Genomic DNA, 21,000 nt, shown 5'->3' with positions numbered 1-21,000 from the left:
CACCTCTTACAACTGTTGTTGTTGTTGTTGTGGTCTTCAGTCCAAAGACTGGTTTGATGCAGCTCTCCATGCAACTCTATCCTGTGCAAGTTTCTTCATCTCCCAGTACTTACTGCAAACTACATCCTTCCAAATCTGCTTAGTGTATTCATCTCTTGGTCTCCCTCTACGATTTTTACCCTCCAATGCTACATTTGTGATCCCTTAATGCCTCAGAACATGTCCTACCAACTGGTCCCTTCTTCTTGTCAAGTTGTGCCACAAACTCCTCTTCTCCCCAATTCTATTCCATACCTCCTCATTAGTTACGTGATCTACCCATCTAATCTTCAACATTCTTCTGTAACACCACATTTCGAAAGCTTCTATTCTCTTCTTGTCCAAACTATTTATCGTCCTAGTTTCACTTCCACACATGGCTACACTCCATACAAATACTTTCAGAAACGACTTCCTGACACTTAAATCTATACTCGATGTTAACAAATTTCTCTTCTTCAGAAATGCTTTCCTTGCCATTGCCAGTCTACATTTTATATCCTCTCTGCTTCGACCATCATCAGTTATTTTGCTCCCCAAATAGCAAAACTCTATTACTACTTTAAGTGTCTCATTTCCTAATCTAATTCCCTCAGCATCACCAGACTTAATTCGACTACATTCCATTACCCTCGTTTTGATTTTGTTGATGTCCATTCCGTTCAACTGCTCTTCCAAGTCCTTTGCTGTCTCTGACAGAAATACAATGTCATCGGCTAACCTCAAAGTTTTTATTTCTTCTCCATGGATTTTAATACCTACTCCGACCTTTCTTTTGTTTCCTTCACTGCTTGCTCAATACACAGATTGAATAACATTGGGAAGAGTCTACAACCCTGTCTCACTCCCTTCCCAACCACTGCTTCCCTTTCGTGTCCCTCGACTCTTATAACTGCCATCTGATTTCTGTACAAATTGTAAATAGCCTTTCGCTCCCTGTATTTTACCCCTGCTACCTTTAGAATTTGAAAGAGAGTATTCCAGTCAACATTGTCAAATGCTTTCTCTAAGTCTACAAATGCTAGAAACGTAGGTTTGGCTTTACTTCATATATTTTCTAAGATAAGTCGTAGGGTCAGTATTGCCTCACGTGTTCCAACATTTCTACGGAATCCAAACTGATCTTCCCCGAGGTCGGCTTCTACCAGTTTTTCCATTCGTCTGTAAAGAATTCGCCTCAGTATTTTGCATCTGTGACTTATTAAAATTACAATTAACCATGCCAAATCTGTACTTAACCCTGCCGACCCTGCACACGATGTGGGATAAAGGCGGTAGCAAAAGAAAGAAAGAAAGAGAGAAAGAAAGAGAAAAAGATATGAGGCGTGTGCTGGGAGGCAGCGATACATCCTGATGCAGACATCGGCAACAGTTGCGAGTTTTTGAAGCAGTTCAGGGATGCAATGGACCGTGTTACCAAGATGAGATGAGCAGTATGTGGAAGCTGGTATACTCACTGTGGCTAGGAGGCCGAATTTGTCGATGGGCATGGGGTGGCGCAGCTTGGCGAGGTCGAACAGCGGGTCCGAGTAGCCCCACAGCAGGTTGGACACGGGCACCTGCACGAAGGGCTTGGTGCCGAAGCTGCGGATGGCCGCGTCCGTGGCCACCTGGTACACGAAGAACAGCTCGCGCAGCTCGTTCACCGCCGTCTGCCGACACAGACAATGTCACCTTAGGTACGTTCGAACACGCTACCGAGCTGAATTTGTGACTGGATTGAGGATTCCTTGGTAGGAAAGACACAGCATGTTCTCTCGGGTGAAGAGTCGTCGACAGGTATAGAAACAACTCTGAGCGTACCCCAGGGAAGCGTATTGGGACCTTTACTGTTCATATTGTATATGGGGCGATCAAAAAGTTTGTTTGGGGACGTTGCTGCAGCCTATATGCAATGTAGCGCGATTCCATTGCGGGTATACAGAGTGGTCCATTGATCGTGACCTGGCCAAACATCTCATGAAATAAGCGTCGAACGAAGAAACTGCAAAGAACGAAACTTGTCTAGCTTGAAGGGAGAAACCAGATGGCCTTATGGTTGGCCCGCTAGATGGCGCTGTCATAGGTCAAGCAGATATCAACTGCGTATTTTTAAATAGGAACCCCCATTTTTATTACATATTCGTGTAGTACGTAAAGAAATACGAATGTTTTAGTTGGACCACTTTTTTCCCTTTGTATTAGATGGCGCTGTAATAGTCACAAACATATGGCTCACAATTTTAGACGAACAGTTGGTAACAGGTAGGTTTTTTTAAATTAAAATACAGAACGTAGGTACGCTTGAAAATTTTATTTCGGTTGTTCCGCCGGCCGGAGTGGCCAAGCGTTTCTAGGCGATACAGTCTGGAACCGCGCAACCGCTACGGTCGCAGGTTCGAATCCTGCCTCGGGCATGGATGTGTGTGATGTTCTTAGGTTAGTTAGGTTTAAGTAGTTCTAAGTTCTAGGGGACTGATGACCTCAGAAGTTAAGTCCCATAGTGCTCAGAGCCATTTGAACCATTTTTTTTTTCGGTTGTTCCAATGTGATACATGTACCATTATGAACTTATCATTTCTGATGAACGCATGCTGTTACAGCGTGATTACCTGTAAATACCACATTTATGCAATAAATGCTCAAAATGATATCCGTCAACCTCAATGCAGTTAGCAATATGTGTGACGACATTCCTCTCAACAGCGAGTAGTTCGCCTTCCGTAACGTTCGCACATGCATTGACAATGCACTGACTCATGTTGTCAGGCGTTGTCGGTGGATCACGATAGCAAATATCCTTCAACGTTCCCCACAGAAAGAAACCCGGGGATGTCAGATCCGGTGAACGTGCGGGCCACTGTATGGTGCTTCGACGACCAATCCACCTGTCATGAAATATGCTATTCAATACCGCTTCAACCGCACGCGAGCTATGTGCCGGACATCCATCATGTTGGAAGTACATCGTCATTCTGTCATGCAGTGAAACATCTTGTAGTAACATCGGTAGAACATTACGTAGGAAATCAGCATCATTGCACCATTTAGATTGTCATCCTGATTTAGGTTTTCCGTGATTTCCCTAAATCGCTGCAGGCAAATGCCGGGATGGTTCCTTTGAAAGCGCACGGCGGACTTCCTTCCCCGTCCTTCACTAATCCGATGAGACCGATGACGTCGATGTTTGGTATCTTCCCCCAAATAATCCAATCCAATCCTAGATTGCCATCGATAAAATGGGGGCCAATTATCCTTCCTCCCATAATGCCGCACCATACATTAACCCGCCAAGGTCGCTGATGTTCCACTTGTCGCAGCCATCGTGGATTTTCCGTTGCCCAATAGTGCATATTATGCCGGTTTACATTACCGCTGTTGGTGAATGGTGCTTCGTCGCTAAATACAATGCGTGCAAAAAAATCTGTCATCGTGCCGTAATTTCTCTTGTGTCCAGTGGCAGAACTGTACACGACATTCAAGGTCGTCGCCATGCAATTCCTGGTGCATAGAAATATGGTACGGGTGCAGTCGATGTTGATGTAGCATTCTCAACACCGACGTTTTCGAGATTCCCGATTCTCGCGCAATTTGTGTGCTATTGATGTGCGGATTAGCAGCAACAGCAGCTAAAACACCTACTTGGGCATCATAATTTGTTGCAGGTCGTGGTTGACGTTTCACATGTGGCTGAACACTTCCTGTTTCCTTAAATAACGTAACTATCCGGCGAACGGTCCGGACACTTGGATGATGTCGTCCAGGATACCGAGCAGCAGTGCCATCTATCACAAAGCGAAAATAGTGGTCGAACTAAAACATTCATATTTCTATACGTACTACACGAATATGTAATAAAAAATGGGGGTTCCTATTTAAAAAAAACGCAGTTGATATCCGTTTCACCTATGGCAGCGCCATCTAGCGGGCCAACCATAGCGCCATCTGGTTTCCCCCTTCAAGCTACACGAGTTTCGTTCTTCGTAGTTTTTTCGTGAGATATTTGGCCCAGTCACTATCAATGGACCACCCTGTATATAAAAAAGTCGCAACGCTGGAAAACTGCAGGGGAACGTAGGGTGTCCTGCGGCAGAATCGACGTTTGGGACGAGGACTGGTGGTTGACCCTCAACGTAAACAAGCCTAACTGAAAACGTTAACTCCATCCACTTGGCTCGGCGGGCACAACGGTACCTACTGACCACCCTGTTGTCCTCTCCAAATGGCGTTACTGAATGCGGTGTGGACGGTCATAGGATCAGCTGTCCCGGCCGTAGTCAGTTTTAGTGACCTGAGGCCGCTACTACTCCCTCAAGTAACTCCTCAGTTCGCATCGTGAGCCTCTTCCCACCGAAAAGTCCCTGGCATTACCAGGAATCGAACCAGGGTACTCCACATGGTAGTCAGCTTCGTTGACCACTCATACATCTACTGTGCAAGACTGTTCGTCACTTCATAAGTACCGCAACCTACATCCACTTCATTCTGCTTTCTGTATTTGAGTCTCGATCTTCCTCTATAATTTTTATCCCCACAATTCCTTTCATTATCAAACTGATGACTCCTTCATGACTCAGAATGTGGCCTGTCAGCGGATTCCTTCTTTTAGTCAAGTAGTGCCATTCGATTTGGTACCTCCTCATTAGTTAGTCCATATGCCTATTAATCTTCAGCATTCATCTGTAAACCAGATTTCAAAAGCTTTTATTCTCTGTGTGTCTCTGTATCGTCACGTTTCACCTCTGCACAAGGCTACTCTCCATTTAAATATCTTCGGGAAGTACTTCCTAACACTTCAGTTAATATTAGATGTTTACAAATAATTTTTTTTTAGAAATTCTTTCCTTTTCGGCATATTTAAAACACTTTGAGAAATAAAGAAAGACAGAAAAAAGAACCGCGGTGTACTGTGAAGGAATGGTTAAAATGGGACGGAAATCAGTAGATGTGATTACATGTACAGATAAATAAATGATTACAATTTCTGAAGAACTGGATGATTTATTCAAGAGAAAAATCTTCAGAAATTGAGCAAATCAGTAATTCATTGGTCCACCTCTGGCCCTTATGCAAACAGCATCGGCTTGGTGTTGATTGATAGAGTTATTGGATGGCCTCATAAAGAATCTTGTGCCAAATTCTGTCCGGCTGGCGCGTTAGATCGTCAAAATCTCGAGCGAGTTGGAAACCCCAGCCGATAAAGCTTCAAACATTCTCAACTGCGTAGAGATTTTGCGACCTTGCTAGCCGGGATCATCATTTGTTTGTCCGTAAACATACACAACATCTACCGACTTTCGTCGCATTCGGATAACTCCTTCGTAGTGCGTATTTTTTCTTTATTTTCTTTTTTTTAAATCTTAGAATGTATCTTCTCTGCTTCGGACATCATTAGTTGTTTTTCTGCCCAAATAGCAAAACTCATCTCCTACTTTTAATGTATCATTTTCTTATCAAAATCGCTCAAAATTACCTGATTTAATCCTATTACACTCCATTACCGTCGTCTGACTTTTGCTAACATTCATCTTATAACCTCTTTTCAAGACACTATCCATTCCTTTCAACTGCTCTTCCAAGTCGTTTGTAGTCTCTGATAATTACAAAAGCCACTGACAAACCTCAAACATCTAGATCTCCTCACTGAACTTTAACTCCCTTTCTAAACTTATGAATGGTTCTCCTCGCAACTTGCTCAATGTACAGGCTCAGTAACGTCGAGGACAGACTACATCCCCGTTTCACTCTTTTCTCGATTACTGTTATCCTTTCGTACAATACTGCAGCGTATAATGTCACGGTTGTTGATTTAGTAAGTGATCTGTTGTTGGTTATAGGCTCTGGCACCTCATGCTCCATCAAGCGTTGCCTGCATCTCTCTTCTTTGGCCTCTGATTTACGCACTGGATCACACCATGATAAAGTGAGAAACAAAACAGATTAGCATATAACGTAGCTGGTCGCCACAGAATTTAGTTTTGAAAAGGCGACAGACACTTTTAATAAGGTTAGGCCTAACGATATACACTCCTGGAAATGGAAAAAAGAACACATTGACACCGGTGTGTCAGCCCCACCATACTTGCTCCGGACACTGCGAGAGGGCTGTATAAGCAATGATCACACGCACGGCACAGCGGACACACCAGGAACCGCGGTGTTGGCCGTCGAATGGCGCTAGCTGCGCAGCATTTGTGCACCGCCGCCGTCAGTGTCAGCCAGTTTGCCGTGGCATACGGAGCTCCATCGCAGTCTTTAACACTGGTAGCATGCCGCGACAGCGTGGACGTGAACCGTATGTGCAGTTGACGGACTTTGAGCGAGGGCGTATAGTGGGCATGCGAGAGGCCGGGTGGACGTACCGCCGAATTGCTCAACACGTGGGGCGTGAGGTCTCCACAGTACATCGATATTGTCGCCAGTGTCGGCGGAAGGTGCACGTGCCCGTCGACCTGGGACCGGACCGCAGCAACGCACGGATGCACGCCAAGACCGTAGGATCCTACGCAGTGCCGTAGGGGACCGCACCGCCACTTCCCAGCAAATTAGGGACACTGTTGCTCCTGGGGTATCGGCGAGGACCATTCGTAACCGTCTCCATGAAGCTGGGCTACGGTCCCGCACACCGTTAGGCCGTCTTCCGCTCACGCCCCAACATCGTGCAGCCCGCCTCCAGTGGTGTCGCGACAGGCGTGAATGGAGGGACGAATGGAGACGTGTCGTCTTCAGCGATGAGAGTCGCTTCTGCCTTGGTGCCAATGATGGTCGTATGCGTGTTTGGCGCCGTGCAGGTGAGCGCCACAATCAGGACTGCATACGACCGAGGCACACAGGGCCAACACCCGGCATCATGGTGTGGGGAGCGATCTCCTACACTGGCCGTACACCACTGGTGATCGTCGAGGGGACACTGAATAGTGCACGGTACATCCAAACCGTCATCGAACCCATCGTTCTACCATTCCTAGACCGGCAAGGGAACTTGCTGTTCCAACAGGACAATGCACGCCCGCATGTATCCCGTGCCACCCAACGTGCTCTAGAAGGTGTAAGTCAACTACCCTGGCCAGCAAGATCTCCGGATCTGTCCCCCATTGAGCATGTTTGGGACTGGATGAAGCGTCGTCTCACGCGGTCTGCACGTCCAGCACGAACGCTGGTCCAACTGAGGCGCCAGGTGGAAATGGCATGGCAAGCCGTTCCACAGGACTACATCCAGCATCTCTACGATCGTCTCCATGGGAGAATAGCAGCCTGCATTGCTGCGAAAGGTGGATATACACTGTACTAGTGCCGACATTGTGCATGCTCTGTTGCCTGTGTCTATGTGCCTGTGGTTCTGTCAGTGTGATCATGTGATGTATCTGACCCCAGGAATGTGTCAATAAAGTTTCCCCTTCCTGGGACAATGAATTCACGGTGTTCTTATTTCAATTTCCAGGAGTGTAATTATAAATAAAATGCAATCTTGTAATCAGTAGTTTATTCTGCAGACCGAAGTAGCCAACTGTTAGTTGCTTCTTAACGTGCAACAAGACAACAATAAGATTACCGATCTTATACCTACGGTTCTAAGTTTAGGAAGCATCGCTGCGCTAGATCCAGTTACGCATAAGGTCATCCACAGTTAATATAACTTTCCTGTTCCACCTCTCACCACCAGACACATACATTACCCACTTGTACTACCAAAACACGTGTTTTCCCAGCTCGGCCCGGCACTGCATGCTAGGACACGTCCTTTGCCCCTCACGGCCCGGCACGGAATGACCGGATATCGGACGGTACACCTCCCCTCTATCCTTCGGATAGGGTGAAGGTAGCCTAGCCACTGCCAGTCTAGCTCTCCGGCGGTCGCTTAAAATTTTCAAATGGTCAATTCTGACTCGTACATAATTCGGCGCGCACTGAACGTTCGAGCGGCAAGCAGGGTTGAGTCCCCATAAGTTCGTTAGCCGGCCACAGCCAGCGCCCAAGGCTCGGACGGCCCTTGGAAGTGGTAGCTGGGTGTCAATTCAGGCTTCACCGCGCAGCCTGTATCGTTAGAACACCCTGCAGCCATATAGTTCTCATTGAGCAGTTTTACTTCTGTCGTTCCACTGTAGTGTCGCAGAATAGTAAAGAGTTGGAAACGTGGAATATTGTCAAAGTTTCGTTGCCTATGCCGAGAGCCAGAGGCAGTAGGTTAGCCAAGAGGTAAGAGGATTGCACATGTATCGGAATGAGTCGTCACGCAGGAGCAGTGGCCTGGTTACACACGACAGCCGAGAGAGAATTGCTTAGCACGCGGGTTTGTGTTAGGCGGAGACTTTCGAAGTGTAAGACAGAGGTATAGCGTCAGCTGTACTGCATTTCATAACTTCGTGTAAGTCTGCCATAACAACATGTAACTCTGTCACAAGAACACCTAAGGGGCGAGTACGACAGATAAATCAGCAGTATAAGTGGAACAAATGAGTTCATTACAAACGAGCATGACGTCAGGACGTCGCTCGTGCTTCCTTTAAATACGACAGCTCTGATAGCAACAAGACACTCGCAGTTACACTTGCAGTTAGATGTGTACTGGGATGCTGCGTAGCGCTCAGTTTGGTGGTCGACATGTTAATCTTTATTAAGGAGATGTTGCAGTAAGGGCGGCCCATCCAGCAGCAGACGTGAGAGGACAGTACCAGCTCTGGTCCTCTCTGCTGCCGCTGTCAATCATCAACCCAGGATTAGCAGACATCGTGGCAGACTCGCTCGCCGCCAATGCTGACCACATCAGTGAGCTGTCGTCGAGATCGTGTGGGGCCTAGGTCCTGTGCATCCGCCGTCACAACCGGGTGAACCGACGGCACTGGGGGACTGCAGCCCGTTCCGCCCGTCCACTGCAGACGAGCCAGCAGGAGGAGCAGGGAAGAAGACGGGGTGGGATAGAGTACACTCCGCACTACGAGAATGCTTCTCGTGCCAACAGCGCCGGGACTCCAACCTGGAGCCTCCTACGCACAGCGGCCTGCTGTCCGCCGCTGAGCCGGCGGCACTGCGCCAGCAAGAGTGGTGCGGCCCAGAGCTGGTGTCACTGCTCCAAGTCAGCGAGGACTGAGGGAAGGTCGTTGATATCACCAAGCTCAGCCAGCCTGTGTTACGCGGGCCACATTGTTCTCAGCAGGAATAAAGGTGTCACGAATTAATAATGTTTCTTTGGCATTTCTGATGCGTCTACAGTCATTTCCTATCATCCTGACAACTGGAGAGGTCACCGCTCAGCCTCCAGTCCACCGTAGGCGACCGGGACCACCTCAGTCTAGAAGAACAGAGATTAAAACTGTAATCAAAAGGAAATTAGTTTCCTTTTTACGAGATATCAAGCCGATAAAACGTTTAGTCATATCTTTGTGTCTGAAAAGCGCCATAGATCATTGTTAAAAAAACGGAAGAAATGAAAACTGGGAAAACAGCTAGAGAAACACTGGCTGAGTATTTGGCGCAGCGAGTGACTGAAGTACGAGGGTTGGAATTTTAATAGTGGCAACTATTTATTTACAGCTCGTACAAAATAGATACGTGTTTCAAAGTTTTACTAACCTTCAAAGTAGTCACCAACATTGTGTATAACCCGTTGCCAGCGATTTGGAAGGTGTAAGATACTCTTAGCAGTGCCAGCTGTGTTGAAAGTTCGAGCGGAGCAGTCTATTGCCCGAAGAATTTGTAGCAGTTCTGAAGCGAGTGCCGTGAAGTGTTTCCTTCAATTTACATCTACATATATACTCCGCTAGCCACCAAGCAGTGTATGACGGAGGGCACAATTCGCGCCAAAGTCACATTCCCCCCCCCCCCCCCCCCCCCTTCCTTTCGACTCGCGGATCGCGAGGGAAAAACGACTGTCTGAACGCCTCAGTACGAGCTCTAACTTCCCTTATCTTTGAATGGTTTAGAAATCGAGTTGAACTCACGAGGGCTTAAGTCAGGCGAGTGCAGTAGGTGGTATAGCACTTAGCAGCCCCATCAGTCAAACAAATCAGTAACAGCTTGCACTGTACGTGCTTGAGCGTTGTCCTGCAAAATGATGGTCAGGTCCTGTAGAAAATGTCATCACTTCTATCTATAATCTGGTCGTAGGTTGTGTTCCAAAAATGAACACCGAGCGAGGTGGCGCAGTGGTTAGCACACTGGACTCGCATTCGGGAGGACGACGGTTCAATCCCGTCTCCAGCCATCCTGATTTAGGTTTTCCGTGATTTCCCTAAATCGTTTCAGGCAAATGCCGGGATGGTTCCTTTGAAAGGGCACGGCCGATTTCCTTCCCCACCCTTCCCTAACCCGAGCTTGCGCTCCGTCTCTAATGACCTCGTTGTCGACGGGACGTTAAACAACACTAACCTAACCCTAACCTAACCAAAAATGAACAACATAGAAACAGAAGTGATGACACTTTCTGCAGGACTGGAATTACTCAATAGAGGAAAGTCCACTGGACCTGACGGGATACCAATTCGATTCTACACAGAGTACGCGAAAGAACTTGCCCCCCTTCTAACAGCCGTGTACCGCAAGTCTCTAGAGGAACGGAGGGTTCCAAATGATTGGAAAAGAGCACAGATAGTCCCAGTCTTCAAGAAGGGTCGTCGAGCAGATGCGCAAAACTATAGACCTATATCTCTTACGTCGATCTCTTGTAGAATTTTAGAACATGTTTTTTGCTCGCGTATCATGTCATTTCTGGAAACCCAGAATCTACTATGTAGGAATCAGCATGGATTCCGGAAACAGCGATCGTGTGAGACCCAACTCGCCTTATTTGTTCATGAGACCCAGAAAATATTAGATACAGGCTCCCAGGTAGATGCTATTTTTCTTGACTTCCGGAAGGCGTTCGATACAGTTCCGCACTGTCGCCTGATAAACAAAGTAAGAGCCTACGGAATATCAGACCAGCTGTGTGGTTGGATTGAAGAGTTTTTAGCAAACAGAACACAGCATGTTGTTATCAATGGAGAGACGTCTACAGACGTTAAAGTAACCTCTGGCGTGCCACAGGGGAGTGTTATGGGACCATTGCTTTTCACAATATATATAAATGACTTAGTAGATAGTGTCGGAAGTTCCATGCGGCTTTTCGCGGATGATGCTGTAGTATACAGAGAAGTTGCAGCATTAGAAAATTGTAGCGAAATGCAGGAAGATCTGCAGCGGATAGGCACTTGGTGCAGGGAGTGGCAACTGACCCTTAACATAGACAAATGTAATGTATTGCGAATACATAGAAAGAAGGATCCTTTATTGAATGATTATATGATAGCGGAACAAACACTGGTAGCAGTTACTTCTGTAAAATATCTGGGAGTATGCGTGCGGAACGATTTGAAGTGGAACGATCATATAAAATTAATTGTTGGTAAGGCGGGTACCAGGTTGAGATGCATTGGGAGAGTCCTTAGAAAGTGTAGTCCATCAACAAAGGAGGTGGCTTACAAAACACTCGTTCGACCTATACTTGAGTATTGCTCATCAGTGTGGGATCCGTATCATGTCGGGTTGACGGAGGAGATAGAGAAGATCCAAAGAAGAGCGGCGCTTTTCGTCACAGGGTTATTTGGTAAGCGTGATAGCGTTACGGAGATGTTTAGCAAACTCAAGTGGCAGACTCTGCAAGAGAGGCGCTCTGCATCGCGGTGTAGCTTGCTCGCCAGGTTTCGAGAGGGTGCGTTTCTGGATGAGATATCGAACATATTGCTTACCCCTACTTATACCTCCCGAGGAGATCACGAATGTAAAATCAGAGAGATTCGAGCGCGCACGGAGGCCTTCAGACAGTCGTTCTTCCCGCGAACCATACGCGACTGGAACAGGAAAGGGAGGTAATGACAGTGGCACGTAAAGTGCCCTCCGCCACACACCGTTGGGTGGCTTGCGGAGTATCAATGAAGAATGTAGAATGTAGAATGTAGGACCTGACCATCATTTTCCAGGACAACACTCAAGCACGTACAGTGCAAGCTGTTACTGATTTGTTTGACTGATGGGGCTGCTAAGTGCTATACCACCTGCTGCACTCCCCTGACTTAAGCCCTCGTGAGTTCAACTCGATTTCTAAACTGAACGAAACACTTAACGGCATTCGCTTCAGAACTGTTCATCGTGCAATAGACCGTGAACTGTCAACACAACTGGCACTGCTAAGAGTATCCTACGGCTTCAAAATCGCTCGCAACGGGTTACACACAATACTGGTGACTACTTTGAAGGGAAGGAAAGCTTTGAAACACGAGCTGTAAATAAATAGTTGCCACTATTAAAGTTACAACCCTTGGTATATACACGCGTGGAGAACGTAAGGACGAAAGTAACATTAGCACAATCATTCACTTCCAAGTAGGAAAGGTCTATGAAACTTGGAGCATACGCAGAAAGAACTGTTATAGCATAGTATAGTACCGTATAGTATAGAAGGTAACTGAAAGATATACGCAGTGAGACGAACAGAAATGACACTTTCATTCAAAGACAGTAATTACACTGAAGTCACCGTGAGTCATAGTGGTTCCCTGGACAATACGAAAGGCGAGAGATGGTTCGTAATAGGGTACGTGAGCATCACTAACCACAATGCCTGCTCTGCAACGTTGGTAAGGAGTTATTACCGTAGGGCGTTCCATTCCTCTAGCAGCGCGGTTGGCAATTGCTGGATGCTCATTTGTGCATGTGGCTGTGCTCCTGACCACATCCCACACGAGTCTGACGGGATTTAAGTCAGAGGAATGGGCTGGACCTACTCTCGTATGGCGAGATGTTGGCACAAGTAAGGCACCCAGCAACACTGTCGAACATCAGTTTTTTGGTGATCCAGGTGTTATGTTGCGGGGAGGCATAATTTTGCATGGGCTTCCTCGCCTCAGGAACTTCGAACACAGTACTCTCAACTTTATTGTGACGCTGTACTCTTTCCCATTGTAGGTCTTTACAGGGGTGCATTTGGATCTCACTTTATTTTAATGGATAACAATGGTCGACCCCATCGAGCTGCGCCCTTGGAACGAGGGAATATCCGGCGTATAGACAGGCCTATCTGTGACCCTTCCTAAATCCGACAGAGCACGAGTGGATGCGGTAGAGAGACGTACTACAGCAAAATGACCAACTAGCACTTGCCAATCACAATGGTGGAGGAATGTTACGCATTACCACAGTACTCCTTACCAACTTTGTGGACAGCATGGGGGCACGTTGCAGAGCATGCATCCCATTAAGAACGATGTGCCACCATTTCTAATGTCCAAGACCCATCATGAATTGCCGTGAGTTCAGTGTAATTATTGTCTCTTAATTGCAAGCGTAATTTCTGCTCGCCTCATTGCGTATTGCTTCCAGGTACTTAAGGGGACATTGTACGTGAAGTTCGTTGGAATTTGACATTTTCTGTTTTATACTGCATAATGTACTTTGGACTTTCCTGAACATTTTAGTGTATAATACATTATAATCAGACAATTGTGAGACCTTCAAATAATATTTTGAGTGTTTGCGTGTGACTGTCAAATTTCGCTGCTACGCGTATACTGCCAGAGCTGAGCAGTCATACCTTGGGAACCACACAGTCTAGAAGGCTCTGAATTACTTTTGCGCCTACTGGTACGTCTCAGAAACGGCATTACAAATAAACTAATTAGTCCTTTGTTTCTGATACTAGTTTTCGTTGAAAGTAGTGTGATTATCGGCTATTTTTGTAGTAAGCTAACTTCTATTGCTTTTTATACGTAAATAAAATGAGTAAGCGTAGAAGTAACTTCAAGAAACGCAAATTTGCAGTTAACAGATATGTGAGACCTGAATTATTTTCTGAAGTACTAGAAAACACGTGTGCTAGCAGTGAAGCAAACCATGTCATGCTTTGTTGACATCTCCATCAAACACTTGTTGAAAATATAGGCAAGTTGAATTTTGTGGCACCCTGCATAAATTTACACATAAACATCATCTTCCTTTGGCAGTAATGGAGGCAATCAGACCTATTTACAGAGATCTGGCAAATCCTGAGCTACTAAAGAAGTGTTTACATGGGAAGACCCAGAATGTGAATGAGTCCTTCAATAATGTTGTGTGGTGCCGTGTGCCTAAAAATGTATTTGTTGCCCTTATGATTCTAACGTTAGCAGTGTCTGATGCTGTAATAACTTTAATGGTGGGAACTATGAAAGAATTAAGGTTCTGGAGAAGTTAGGGGTAAGTTTTGGACAGAACACAGCTAAAGGACTGCAGGAACTGGATGAGCTTCGTGTACGTGAAGCAGAGTTAGCTGCTCAGCAAATGACAAAAGAAACAAGAAAGAAAAGGAGGAGGCAAGCACTGGGTTGTTGTGACACTGAAGAAGACATAGACTATAGGCCAGGGCAATTATAGTGCATAAATGACGCAGAAATCTAAGTCTGTATAAGAATTTGTAGTAACAAAAGCTTTAAACCTCAATGTCTCTGAACATTTTTTACAATAAATGTCCCGTTTTCTAAAAAGTACTGACGGTAGAGACATGAAATTTTCACAGCATGCCAAGTGGAAGATTGAATACATATGGAACTAGAATAATTAAAATATCCAGAATTCTTTTGTTTTTATGTTCATTTATTTACAAAGTTCTGTCAAAAAACTGAGTGTTTGAAAAAAAAAATAACATGCGCCACAACACAATTTATGTAATAATTCTAGTTCAGTGTATCTAGAAAGGTGCGTTCAATAATTATAGAAAATTGTTGGTGTCTTAAAAATTTTCCAAGATAATGGGTCACAAAATTCGATAATTTAACACTGGTGGCATAGGACATACAATGTCCCCTTAAGCTTTGCATATCAGAGAATTTGTTTTATCAAGAACAAAATATTAATTATTAAAACATTAAATATTTTTCTACATTCAAAATAAGAAGAAATGGCGGGGTGGTGCGGGAGTATTGAAGGAAAGGTAGCATATGTCTGGCTGACAGGAGTCACAGAGCACGCAAAATGGACACTCAGTGTTGCCACCTGAATAGGCTACTCACGATGAGGATGATGTTGGGCACGACCACCTTGTCCACGTCAGGGTTGCCAACGGAGAGCTCCGGCGCGAAATCGAAGCTGCGCTTCTCCTGGTAGCTCACCGTGTTGTCCGGGTGCAGGCGGACGTTGACCCGTTCCAGCTGCATCCTGCCAAACACAAGACACTCACTCGTCTGTGCCGACCAACACTATTTTATCGCATTCTCGATAAACTGAGGTCTATTATATCTCCATACATCATCTCTCACATCCTTTCACGAAACTTGTAAACTGTAAAACAATATAGTTTGCTAAGGCTTCCGGAGGGCGCTGAGGTCGTGGGATATTTTGACCATTCGGGTGGACGTCATTATGGTGGTCTGTTAAGAAGGTGTTTATTGTGACTTTTAACGACACAAACCGAATATTATGTGTTTATCCGTGCGTATGTATAGTATTTGTTAGTCGTAACTGTGCTGCGTATAAATTCTAGAGTAGGCGAAGCAAATGGTGAAGAGTTATACAGTGTTTAATTGCGCAAATAAATTCTGGATGAAAACCAGTATCATCTTTCACAGGTACGTGAAATGTTTAGATGTTTAATATTGGGGACTTTCTGTCATAGCCGGCCTGTGTGGCCGTGCGGTTCTAGGCGCGTCAGTCTGGAACCGTGAGACCGCTACGGTCGCAGGACCGAATCCTGCCTTGGGCATGGATGTGTATGATGTCCTTAGGTTAGTTAGGTTTAAGTAGTTCTAAGTTCTAGGGGACTGATGACCTCAGCTGTTAAGTCCCATAATGCTCAGAGCCACTTTTTTTCTGTCATAGCACTTAACATTTTCTGAAGTGATATATCACTCATTTAACGATCCTTTTTTAGGGTTCCATACCTCAGTCGGTCACTTTGTATTTGTCTGCCTGTTCGTCTCTTAAGACCCCTTTTGCTAAGGCACGGGCGGGGTATCAAGTTGAAATTTATGTCAAATACTAAGGTTTATGGTTCCTTGGAGGTGTAAAAAACTTAAACTTCTAAGTCACTGCAGTCAAGAGATGTGGCCATTTATTTCACATTTTTTGATACTCGTTAACTCACTCATCAAAACCTATTCGCACTTGTCTGGCATTTTTTAATTGTAGCTGCTGTATTTGAGAGTACTGTTGGAAATGAAGCGGAAAGTTTTTCACTTCGTGATGCTGTAAAATAGTTCAGACTTTGGTGAGAACACCGCACAGTTAGATAATGCGGCGTATCAGATAGCGAAAAAATCATATGATGCCAAATACATTTCACTTCAGAGATTTGGAGTACCAAACAACGGAATGCTAAAATTGGCGCTCACCTGGCAAATTTCTTGTAGTACTAAGAAAATCGGTTAACAGTGATTAGTTGCCGTTTGTTTGTAAATTAAATTGCTGTATTCAACATTATGTTTGTGATATAACTCAAAGGAAGATGAGCTATAACTAAAGGCGCGTAAATTTACTACCACAATGGTTGACGACGCGCCTTTCAAATTGCCCGTTGTTCGTAGTAGGCCACTTAGGGGATTTTGGGGCCTTGGTTGTTTGATAGTTTTTTCCCTTTGTGAGCTTAGGTCACTGGCGTAGTAACTGATTTGATTCAACAGACTTTAGTGGACACTTCTGCTGTAAACTCTAATTGGAACACCTAGCCGTGAGGGCATGGTGTTCCTGTGTTTGGCAGTGTCAAGATTGGCTAGCAAGTAGGCCCTCGGGTTCACTGACAGAAATTAATGTACAGATAACTAATATACGGTATCTTTTTCGTTTATTTACTAATTTTGATGCCTTATTTTTGCTTCTAGGTCGTCGATGTTGTTTTTAAAAAGTTATCCACTTGAACTCTCACGAACATTAAGGGAATCTGGGCATGAAATGACTGAAATTTTCGAAAACATGTTTTTGTCACCATCTGAAAGACAATTTTATCAAAGTTTCAAAAAATGTATTTTTTATCTAATTTTCAGTTGTTGATTTGGTCTTAAACGCTCTTTCAACAAATGTCTGCAAATCAGCCACGCTCATGCGACAGGCAAGGAATATCACCATAAACATTTCTTCCCTGCCACAGTCATGGAAACATTAAAACTACTATACAGGGACCTTGCAGACACAAAATTACTTAGCAAATGTCTACATGTCCGTACACAAAACCTAATGAGCGTTTCAACAGCTGCGCGTGGCAACGAGTACCAAAAACAGAGTTTGTTGGATGGACAGTACTCAAAAATGATTTGATGGATGCTGGCATCTGTTTCAATGTTGGTGTAATCAGCAGGACAAAAGTAACGGACAAATTAGGCATCCAGCCAGGAAATAATATGATAGCTGCTCTGACTGCCATAGACCGTCAGCGACTAGTTGAAGCTGAAAGGGCTGTGGAAGCCACCACTAGAGTCCAGAGTAAGGAAAAGGCTTCTGAAGAAGTCTACAGAGGATAAAGAAGCAGCTGGCCAGCAAGATTATGCCGCTGGAATGCTCTGAAAGAGGCATACGGTGAGTCAAAAACACTGAACATTCTTTTCTCATTTTCTCGAAACTACATTTTCAGAACATTAGGTACATGTAACTTCACAATGGTTTTATCCATGTTCACCAAATTTCTCTTAAGTGAAGAATGGGATAGTATCTTAGTATTATGCCTAATACATCGCAGAAATGATCTATGTTTGTCATTCTGTGTATAATTTTAGCGGCATTTTTTAGATAAAATAGTAATGTGGTATAACAAGGGTCTTTCTATTTCCTCAGATATACTCCAAACTACAAAACGAGAGGAATAATGTGTTCCTATGAATGTTGACAGCACCCTGCGACAGTTTGAATGCTATTAGACTGATGATGGATCAGAAAATGGTACCAGAATGGGAACCTGTATTATAAACCATCTATTAGGCAAAATACTGTAATTCTTAAAATATAACAGCTATTTCAATAAATTTTCTTTTACAGCTTCAGTTAATATCATTCATTGTTGGTAAAAAACCACACCTTCCTCCGCATTGTAGATCAAGAGTAATGTGCACTGAGAGCGAGGTATAAAAGTGCAGCCCATTCACGTCCAGGTCCCCTTAAACGACCAGGAATTAATGAGAGCCAGTCAAATGGCAACACAGATGAAAAAAAGTAAGTAAACTGCTGGTAATCCCACTGCGAGACAAGGCGGCCAATGCCTTCATGGAAAAATGTTTTCGGGTTGCCTACGGAAGAATGATAATATCCAGGTGTTCACCTGTCCGTCCGAAGTAAAAAGACAGCCACGAAAGTCTTTCTTCAGGGATGAAAAAATGTCGAAATCGCCTGGGGAGAAATCAAGACTGTACGGAGGACGTGTAATGGCTTCCTGGCAAAAAACTGTGTAGCGTAGTCGAAAAAGCTTTGGCAAGAAGTGGGCGAGCGTTATCCTGCAACAGACTGATCTGGTCCGTCAACATTCCAGGGTGTTTGGACCTGGCAAAGCGTCACATCCTGCCTTTCTTAAACTGTGGCGCCGTGTTCCACAAAGTCGGTGAGCAACGGTCCCTTGTAGCCAGAGGAAAAGATCATCATTACTTTCCCATTGTTTCGGCTAAGCTGCGGAAGTTTTGCTGGGAAGCCTTTACATATCCACCGTGCAGTTCTGGTCTGCCTCATGCAATTTCCAAATTTTTAGAACCTTGAAGAAATCTGTGGCCGTCTATTTGCTTCGGATGAAGAGGTGCACACCTGGGCACGATTATGGTTCCGCAGTCAAACGCAAATATTTTTCCATGAAGGCGCTGACCGTCTTGTGTCACAGGGGGGATAAATGTGCTTAAGGTTATGGCAATTATTTTTTAAATAATAGACAGTTTACTAACTTTTTCCATTAGTCTCGCTTTAATTCGACTGCCTATCCACAGTAGACCGCACAGGTTCAATAATATTGAGATCTGCTGACTGTGGTGGCCAGGAAATAATTTATCCACGTGCTCACAAAACCGTCCTGGATGACACAGGCTGTGTGGACAGGGCCCTGTCGTCTTAGAACACTTCGACAGAGGAACACAGACACTGTTGAGTTAGCTGGACCTGATCTGTCAAAAGGGTCACATAATCCTTCGCAGTAATGCGAGCTTCCAGAGAAGTCATGGGGTTCAAGGAACACCACGATATGTCTGCGCAGGCCATCACCGAACCCCTGCCATGTTTCGCTTTTGGGAAGTAAACTGGGTCAGAAATTGGAAACTGTGTGCAACAAGACTCATTAGACCAAATTACTTTCTCCTTTGCTCCACAGTCGAGGTTTTATGGATTCGGCACCACGTTTTCCTGTTTCAGGCATTTCGGTCACTGATAAGTGGTTTTAGAATTCCAGGTCGCCCAACAATTCACAACTTACGGAGTTCCCTTCGTCTTGTTTTGGTGCTGACAGGGTTCGCGAGTGCGACGTTCAGTTCTGCAGTGATTTTTACAGCTGTCGCCCTCTTATTTTTCATGACAATTCTCTTCAGTAACAGTCCGTCACGATCACTCAACACACAACTTCGTCCGCATTTTGACTTACTGGGTGACGTTCTGGCGCTTTCCCTGCAGGAGGTGCACACTTTGTGATCAAAAGTATCCGGACACCCCAAAAACATAGTTTTTCGTATTAAGTGCGTTGTGCTGCCACCTACTGCCAGGTACTCCATATCAGCGACATCAGTAGTCATTAGACATGGTGACAGAGCAGAATGGGGCGCTCTGCGGAACTCACGGACTTCGAACGTGGTCAGGCGATTGGGTGTCACTTGTGTCATACGTCTGTACGCGAGATTTACACACTCCTAAACCTCTCTTCGTCCACTGTTTCCGATAGAATAGTGAAGTGGAAACGTGAAGGGACACGTACAGCACAAAAGCGTACAGGCCGACCTCGTCTGTTGACTGACAGAGACTGCCAACAGTTGAAGAGGGTCGTAATGTGTAATATGCAGACATCTATCCAGACCATCACATAGGAATTCCCAACTGCTTCAGGATCCACTGCAAGTACTATGAAAGTTAGGCGGGAGTTGAGAAAACTTGGATTTCATTGTCGACAGGCTGTTCGCAATCCACACATCACACCGGTAAATGCCAAAAGACGCCTCGCTTGGTGTAAAGAGCTTTCACATTGGACGATTGAACAGTGGAAAAACGTTGTGTGGAGTGACGAATCACGGTACACAATGTGGGGATCCGATACGTGGTGAGGGTATGGCGAATGCCAGGTGAACGTCATCTGCTAGTGTGTGTAGTGCCAACAGTAAAATTCAGAGGCGGTGGTGTTATGGTGTGGTCGTGTTTTTCATGGAGGGGGCTTGCACCACTTGTTGGTTTGGATGGCACTATCACAGCACAGGTCTAATGTGATATTTTAAGCATCTTCCTGCTTCCCATTGTAGAAGAGCAATTCGGGGATGGCGATTGCACCTTTCAATACGATCGAACACCTATTTATAATGCACAGTCTGTGGCGGAGTGGCTACACGACAATAACATCCCTGTAATGGACTGACCTGCACAGAGTCCTGACCTGAATCCTATAGAACACCTTTAGGATGTTTTGGAACGCCGACTTCGTGCCAGGCCTCACCGACCGACATTGATACTTCTCGTCAGTGTAGCACTCCGTGAAGAATGGGCTGCCATTCCCCAAGAAATCTTCCAGCACCTGATTGAACGTATGCCTGCGGGGTGGAAGCTGTCATCAAGGCTAAGGGTGGGCCAACAACATATTGAATTCCAGCATTACCGATGCAGGACGCCACGAACTTGTAAAGCCACTTTCTGCCTGGTGCCCGGATACTTTTGATCACATAGTGTATTTACACACGCTACATTACATTTATTTCTATTTAGAGTCAACTGTCAAAATTTTCACTATGTATTCAGAAACTACGGTTCTCTTTGCATTTCGTAACAAATTTCTACAGCTTTCACTTCCCTGTCCGCAACTGCCAACACTATCACCAGGTCATATGA

General features: G+C 45.1%; 1 protein-coding gene across 1 annotated transcript in view; it reads right to left on the bottom strand.

Moving 5' to 3' along the window:
* LOC124711197 (lysosome membrane protein 2-like) overlaps nt 1–21,000 on the bottom strand; it is a 222,793-nt gene that overhangs the window by 51,234 nt on the left and 150,559 nt on the right. The window contains exons 4-5 of the mRNA XM_047241127.1: nt 15,036–15,180; nt 1,497–1,691 (exon numbers count right to left, since the gene is read on the bottom strand). Of these exons, the coding sequence (XP_047097083.1) occupies nt 1,497–1,691; nt 15,036–15,180 (340 nt within the window). The remainder of the gene's footprint in view (nt 1–1,496; nt 1,692–15,035; nt 15,181–21,000) is intronic.

This window comes from Schistocerca piceifrons, chromosome 8, assembly GCF_021461385.2.
Source record: "Schistocerca piceifrons isolate TAMUIC-IGC-003096 chromosome 8, iqSchPice1.1, whole genome shotgun sequence".
Classification (NCBI taxonomy): domain Eukaryota; kingdom Metazoa; phylum Arthropoda; class Insecta; order Orthoptera; family Acrididae; genus Schistocerca; species Schistocerca piceifrons.
This window is presented reverse-complemented; position numbering and strand designations above follow the sequence as displayed.